The following is an 8,088-nucleotide window of genomic DNA, read 5'->3' as shown; positions in this document are numbered from 1 at the left end:
AAGGTGTTCTTTCCGTGATGACCTTTTCTCTTTCTAAATTGTTTCTACTTGCTTTTCTTGTTTGAGTTTGTATTTAGAACTTGGAGATCTTCATGTATATTCTTTTGCTTGATCCCTTTCTTATTTTGCCTCGATTCCTCTTGGAAATAGTCAACCTTTAGCCTATCAAATTTTGGAAATTCATCCCTTGCATTGATGCCTTGGACGAATGTTTCCCATATGCTAGGCAACCCATCTAGAGCAATGAGTGTTAATTCTTTGTTTTGGATCTCATATCCAAGAGTTTCTAGTTCATCCCTTAGGGCTGATATTCGCATGAAGTAGGCCTTGATTGATTCTCCTTTGATCATGGCTATGTGATTTATTTCTCTCTTTAAAGCCAAGGTTCTAGTAGCATTAGATATCTGAAATGCATCTTCAAGTGCTTTGAACATGTTGTAGGTCATTTCATGTTTCCTTATGATAGGCATAATATTATTTCTCACCCCATCAACTATGATTTTGATGGCCTTTTCATTTCCCTCTCTCCAAGTTGTTTTGTCAGGTTCAATCTTCGGTTCTACAGTTTCAGTTTTTACAAATGATTTGACTCTATTTTCTTTTGGAATCATCTGAATTCTAAACTTCCACACTGAGAAGTCATCACCTCCTCCGAGTCTATCTTAAAATCTAATAGCGCTAGCCATTAGAAGAACTTTGATGTTGAATATATGCTTGTTTGAATTTTTCACAAATTTGAACAGCCTCATGTTCGATTTAACTTGTCTCTGATACCATGTAAATGATGTTCAATCCTCAATTCAATATGCAAGTTATATTCTAGTTTATCTTTACTTGATCTGTGTATTATCTATTTTATATAATAAATCTGACTATCTTCTTTTCTATGGCAGGTGAGAGGAGCATTTATTGGTTTCGATGTCCTTATAACAAATGTCGATTGATATATATGCAAGCAGGCAGGATCAAGCAATGCCTTGACCGGTCATGTCTTTTAGACATGACCGATCAAGACATTAGTTGATTGTACCTCTTGACTTATCGCAGTAATTACAATCGATGTATGTTAAACCGATACCAATCAGTGTATACTTAACGTAACAACCCAATACTAATCAGTGCGTATTTACCTTGCCACCTGATACCAATCAGTGCATACTTAACCCAATATCAATCAGTGCATGCTTACATTGCCACCTGAAACCAATCGGTGTTAGTTAATCCAATATTTATTATTGTTCATTGTTAAATATATTAACTGATATAAATCAAAATACATTGGTTTGCTCGATTAATAATTGGTGAACACAGTTAATAATATAACTGATATTAATCGGGATTCTATGCTATAGGATGATTATCGATAGTTTAAGCATTTGATCGAACTAAGTAGATTGATCATATACAAATGAAGAATGGCTATCAAATGAAGGATTAATAGCTTGAAGTTTTCTATCATAATTTATCGATAGCATAAATGATTGAATGAGAGATTTCATTTATCTCTCATTCAATAATTTATCTTACCGAAGCTACCATGCATTAACAAGAATAATATTTAAAATCTGAAAGAACAACTGAAGCAAGGTTTTGATATGACTGATTTGGGCCATCTTCATTACTATTTGGGTATTGAGGTAACTCAAACACCTCATTTTATTTTTATCACCTAGCAAAAATATATTGGTGAGCTTTTGCATAAGTTTGGCATGGCTGATTGTAAGCACCTTAGTACTCCTATGGAGCAAAGTCTTAAGCTCTCTTCAGATGACCCTTCAACATTGGTTGATGCAACTATCTATAGGAAACTTGTTGGTAGTTTGATTTATGCTACAACTACCCATCTAGATATTTATTTTGTTGTTGGAGTTATTTCAAGGTTTATGCAACAACCTAGAGAAAATCATTGGTTAGCTGCCAAACACATTATTCGTTATTTGCAAGGTACTCAACACTATGGGCTCAAATACTCCAAGACAAACCAATTTTCTTTGGTTGGCTATTCCAATTCCGATTATGTAGGTGATTCCACAGACGAAAAATCTACGTCTAGGTATGTAATGTATCTTGGATCTGTTGTCATCTCTTGGAGATCTTAAAAGAAATCTGTTCCAGCAACCTCTTCTTCTGAAGTTGAATATATGGCCACCTTTGAAGCAACTTAGGAAATCTTATGGCTTCGAAGAATTCTTGAAGACTTGCAGACACCACAGATTTCATCAACTCCACTCTTCATTGACAGTCAATCTACTATCAAAATGGCTAAAAAACTAGTATTCCATGATCGCACCAAGCACATCAATACAAAGATTCATTTGAATCGGCATCATGTGAAATATGGCAGCATATACCTTAAATATTGCCCCACTGCAGATCAACCAGCAGATATTCTTACCAAGGCTTTGGGCAGAGAAAAGTTTGAGAAGTTCAGAGAAATTCTTGGCTTAACCCCTTCAGATTAAGGGGGGGGGTGTTAATATCTCATCAAGGGTTTATTTTTATTTAGATTAATTTTTCATTAGTTTATTTTATTAGGTTTTTCTATTCTGACAGTTTTGTATAATAGTTTACAACTATTTTTGCCTCCTCTTTATATCTGCTTGTTTATTTTATTTTGTATAACATAGTTTTTAAGGGAATACAAATTATATTCAGATTGCCATTCTTTCCATTTTTTTCTATCTGCTAATAGAGATTCTAGATTGTTATTTTCTGCCTGGGCTATCACAGGAGTTCCACAAGGTGAGAACTATGCAGTTAATATGGGAAAATAGTATTCTATTATGCATTTTTTTAATGATGATGCCTCAAAAGAACAATACTATTATGATTATATGGCATATGCATAGTTGGAGGGTATGACAATATTTCTCGTGCAACAAATGTGGTTGTTTTATTCATTTGGTTTCCGGAAAGCATAATCCTATGAAGAAAATTCATAATGGTCTTGTTTGCTTTGAGTATCTCTCATTCTGTTAAGGATATATCAGCCTTGTTGTGTGGTCATATAATGTACATGGAATGCTTTGGTAAAATCAAAATGGGCTCACAATATTCTTGTCCAATATGCTTTAAGCCAATCTTTGATATGTTTAGAACCTGGGAAAAATTATATCAAGAGGTTCTAGAAACTCTTATGTATATGCCAAAATAATACAGATCGTGTCCTTCCTATTCTTGTCAGATGTTGTAACAAAATAAATTTGACTTAAAAGTTTGTTGTACAATCATTAAACAAAATCCAAACTTTTTTTCTTTAATAATATAAAGGCCTCAGACAAGAATGAACAACATTGTGCATTCAAATATGATGATTTTTATGGAGGACATGGTTTTTGTTCAACAATATCCTCATGTTAAGTATGGTAGATGAATTCATGATACCATCAAGGGTGTCACTAGCAGTTTGATGCATATTTAAAGCCCCATTTTTTGGATTCACATTAGTGTAAAAGGATGATTTTTTCTTTAAAAGAAGTGAAATACATAACATGGAGCTCAAGGAAATTCAAATAGACCTTATAGAATACAATGCTAATTTTCCAAATATTTAGGATGCACCAAATGATGCTTTTGATTTAGCTTAAAGAGATCATAGTACTTTCTCTAGTTTTGTTTTTTGAGAATAAAGAACTAACATCATTTTCAAAATTGGTGGCTTCTTATTTTGAGATGGTGCTTTGAATGAGAAGTATTTCTAACTTTAGTTTGTTAGCTTTCCTTTTTTATGCTCTTTGAATAATTCATATATTATAAAGTTTGGCCTTTGAAGATAGATAAGGGGTTTGGTGAACTAACTATGAATTGTTTTCTAGAGATTTCACAAAATTGTGATGAAGAATTATACCTTTACAAGAGTCAGAAAACAACTTGATTGAGCATTGTGTGTGTAGAACTCAATATGGATTATCGTCCAATAATTTGATACATCTATGATTTGGGAGTTCAAGGAAAGGAGAGATCGAGAATTCAGCATGAAGCTACACTTTTATGAGGGTCACAAGGTAGTTTCAAGGAGTTCCAGATGATTTGCGATTTGTTTCTTCAAAGAAATATCTTCTAAAAAAGGTGTATTCATGTTACGTAATCAACAAGTTTTGTGATGTAAACCTTAAGGGACAATCTCTTGACAAAGTGAAATTTGAAATTTTAGGGGTACTTTTGCAAGAACAAAGTAATAAGTGGGAGATGGGGGTGGGATTAGCATTATTACATTAGTTTCTAGATTTTGCTATGTTGTAGTTAACATAATAGTTATTCTAAACATTTTATCATCCTCTAATATTTGTACCTTGTTCATCAATGAATAATGAGTTGTTTTCCCTTTGAACTTACATAATCATTCTAGGATTCACATGCACCTCAAAGTGGGAGAAAATATAATAGTGCAATTTACATACAAATACAATTTTTTGTTTATTTTTATTCTCCTATTAATAGATATTTTGACATAGTTACATAAAACCAAATCACACTATTTTGTACCAAATTAGCATTATTTTGAATGTTGGTAATCTTCCAATTACCATATCCTCTATACATTTCTTATTAATATTTTCCCACCATTCCATGTATTCTTCATTTTATTACACGTGTTCATGTACTTACCCACATAAATTTTGCCCCTACTTAATTTTGCTATTATATTATCTTAATAGAAAAATAATAGTAGTTCAATTTTTCATTTGTTACAAATTGATCTGTGTTGGAAGAAAAATGATGACTTCTAAATTGCTTAATTTTTAATAATTTGTTATGTTCAATCCATGCTTGTAGGATTCATGGATTGAACTTATATGTGTGGATTTGAATTTTAAAACTTCAAAATTCAAATATGAATTTTGGCCAACTTTTCTAAATTCTTTTTCTACTTAGAACTAACCAAACAAATGTTTTTTGCGATTTCTCATAGTTTATCTAAATTTAAATGCATATAGTTATATTCAATCCAAGAATCTATTTGAATATCATTCACATTTGGAGAAGAAAAAATTTCAGTTGCTGCAATAATATGAATCTAGACTTACTTGAGCCTTCCTAGGAGCCTATGTATGACTAAGGATTGCTGTTATCAATCATTTATCTTTATTTACTACAAGTTGATTGGGAGAACATATCCATTTATGACATAATAATATTCATACCTAGGCATTCCTAAATACTGCCAACCTTGGATATTACAATATGTGCAAGAAGCTAAGGCAAATCAAGTGAACTAACGATGAAAACTTGATATATTATAGCGAAATCTATAGACATAAAATATTTTATTAATGTAGATTTGTTATCCATCTCTAGATAAAGTAAACAATTTTTTTAAATTTTGAAACAAATAATAGATGAGAATTTTTTGTCTCAAATCTTGAAATATTATAAATTGAAAATTATATAAGATATAGTAAAATTTCATTCATAAAGCTAAACATTGTTGTTTCTATGTAAATTCCTGCATTTAAAATTTACAAACTATTTGAATAATTTAAATTGTTTGAGACTTATGTATATAAATTTTATGTGATAACAATTTTGTTTATTCAACATACAAAATGCACTTTTGACTATGATTATTAATTAATTAAAGATTAGAATTAATACTCATTGTCATGCAATCCTGTAATAATTACCACAGATTAGAAGTAGTCGTCCTGCGCACTTAGACGGATACTCTGACACGGCATGAGATACTTTCTTAGCTTTCTAGAAACAAATCAGGATACCAATTTGAAATACAATTCCTTTTACAAATATGCCACAAGGTTGGCCTCACTAGACTACATATAATCATGTTAGGTGAGTTGAATATTAGATCAGAACATATTTTTTCAAATGACTGTGCTTTTTTGAATGCAATTGGATAAGATCATTGTCTAGAAGCTTTGTTGATTTTGGATCAAGTCACGAAAGTATCAGGAACCTCCATTTTCAACATCCCCAACAAAATCAACGGCAAGTTCATGCCCTGATTTTCTTAGGTGAGACCAAAATTCAACTTGATATTGGCTGATCATAAAATGTTTACATCACCATTTGCAATCGAGTCAGATTTCGCAACAGAAAAACGAAATAAATGTCAGAGGAAACTACAGTTTTGTTGACTTGACCGCCGTAAACCCCATTAACTTTCATATGTGCGCAGACAACGAAGTTTATAAATGCCATCCATTTTCCTCTCACAAATGCACATGAAAGAGGAAGTAGACGGAGAAGAAAGGAGGAAAAGAGGCGATAATTAGAAAAGATGGTTGTGGGAAGTATTACCCACCAAATCGAGTCTCCATTGGAGGCAAAGAGACTGTGGAATGCCTTTGTGAAGGACGGACATAATCTCATGCCAAGACAAGCACCAGAGATTTTTTCAAGCATCACCTTACTGTATGGCGATGGAGGTTTGGGCACAATCAGGCAAATCAATTTAACTCCCGGTATATATCATCTCATCTAAATAACTACTTCTAACAATAAAATTATCCTTAAAACTTATCTTGTTAGTGATGAATTGGGTTTGGTGATGTAGCCAACAAGGATTTCAGCTATGTGAAGGAGCGAGTAGAGGAAGTGGACGAGGAGAAGCTTGTGTACCGATACAGCCATGTAGAAGGAGGATTGCTGGGAAAGAGATTGGCCTCTAACTCATATGAATTCAAGTACATCCCTAAAGCAGGGGGAGGATGCATTTGCAGTTATGTTATTCATTTCGACACCCTTCCGGGTATTCCTCCGGAGGAAGGCAAAGCGAAGGAGATTAAACAAACGAGCACTGCGTTGTTTAGGAAGATTGAGGCGTATCTCCTGGCTAATCCCAATTTGTACTGTTAAACGTACCATATCAGGAACAAGTATTGTGCAAGTTGGGCTTTGCTTCCAATGTTACCCCTTCGTTTGGAGAATATCAATGGTCCCACATTTAGGATACGCTTTGTAAACAGTTTTCATTTGAATTTTTTTAAGTATATTTAATTTATAAAAGTGTTTTTCATTAGTGAAATTCTATCGAAATGGGTATGCAGTCCATAAAATTATCTTTCTGTTAATTGTTAAAAGTGTTTTTCTAATGAGTTTTGTCAGTTGTATAGACATCCTAAAAATCTAATCATAGGTGCAATTTGGATGCAGATATTCTGGCTCCAAAAACGTTCGTGTTATTGACACCCTCAAAAAATCACATTTGTCATTTTCGCGATCAACGGTTTGCAATGCATCCGTAACTGCGTGTTATGCGACTTTCCATAGTAAGTTAGTGCATTTTTTGAGCCAGAATAGCCACCGCCATTCAATTCTATCGCAATAACATTGAATGATAGGGGACAGCGAGTAGTTGAGAACCCTAACTTTTTGCTTCTCAAAATTCTACATGACAATTTCAAATCACTTCTTACTTGGTAAGCCCCCTTCTTAAGGTTTTAGGACCACATCATCAAATGTGATATTACATCATGATGTTTTCTGTCAAGATGTCCAAAAAGGGCTAAAAAAAGTAAGACTTATACTCATGCACTAAGTCATGATTTATTAGTTTGCTAATTTGGTATCACACAATTTGTTTCTTCATAGTTATAAGGAATGCATTTCATGCAATTATGACTTGTCATCATCAACACTAACAACTTTAAAATCACAACAATTGGTACAATATTGTTAAAAATATTGATCATTAAATCAACAAGTGCTATAGCAACTATTGGAATGCACCCAAGTATTGGGCTCTCTCTCCTAAGTGATGTTAGGAATTGAATCTTAACATTATAGGAATGAATTCTAAATTTATTTTTAGTTTTTGAAAATAATAATTGACTGTAATTTTTATTGTTTTTAGTGTTTAAGATGATTTTTATCCCTTTTTTTAAGATAATTTAAAGATAATTTAAAGATAATTATCTATTTGTTATTTGATAATTTTTTTAAACCTATTTTGTAATTAATTCATTTGGAGATATTATATAGTATTATAGCTTATGTTCTAAATGATAATTAATTTGTTTAAAATTTTCTATATGAGTGGTTTTAATTATTGTCTTTTCTTTTTCTATTATCAGTTATTATCATTTAGTTAAGAAATAAGAATCTTCATTTGGTATTAGAATAGGTTAT

General features: G+C 32.2%; 1 protein-coding gene across 1 annotated transcript; it reads left to right on the top strand.

Annotated features, from left to right (window-relative positions):
- Positions 1 to 6,098: 6,098 nt before the first annotated feature.
- Positions 6,099 to 6,922, top strand: LOC131037113 (pathogenesis-related protein 1). The gene is made up of 2 exons (XM_057969150.2): positions 6,099 to 6,422; positions 6,515 to 6,922. Exons 1-2 carry the CDS (start codon positions 6,239 to 6,241, stop codon positions 6,814 to 6,816), a joined length of 486 nt encoding a protein of 161 aa, XP_057825133.2. The 5' UTR covers positions 6,099 to 6,238; the 3' UTR covers positions 6,817 to 6,922.
- The last annotated feature ends 1,166 nt before the right edge of the window (positions 6,923 to 8,088 follow it).

Source organism: Cryptomeria japonica, chromosome 2 (assembly GCF_030272615.1).
Source record: "Cryptomeria japonica chromosome 2, Sugi_1.0, whole genome shotgun sequence".
NCBI lineage: Eukaryota > Viridiplantae > Streptophyta > Pinopsida > Cupressales > Cupressaceae > Cryptomeria > Cryptomeria japonica.
Note: the sequence above shows the minus strand (reverse complement) of the source record. Positions and strands in the feature narration are given on the sequence as shown.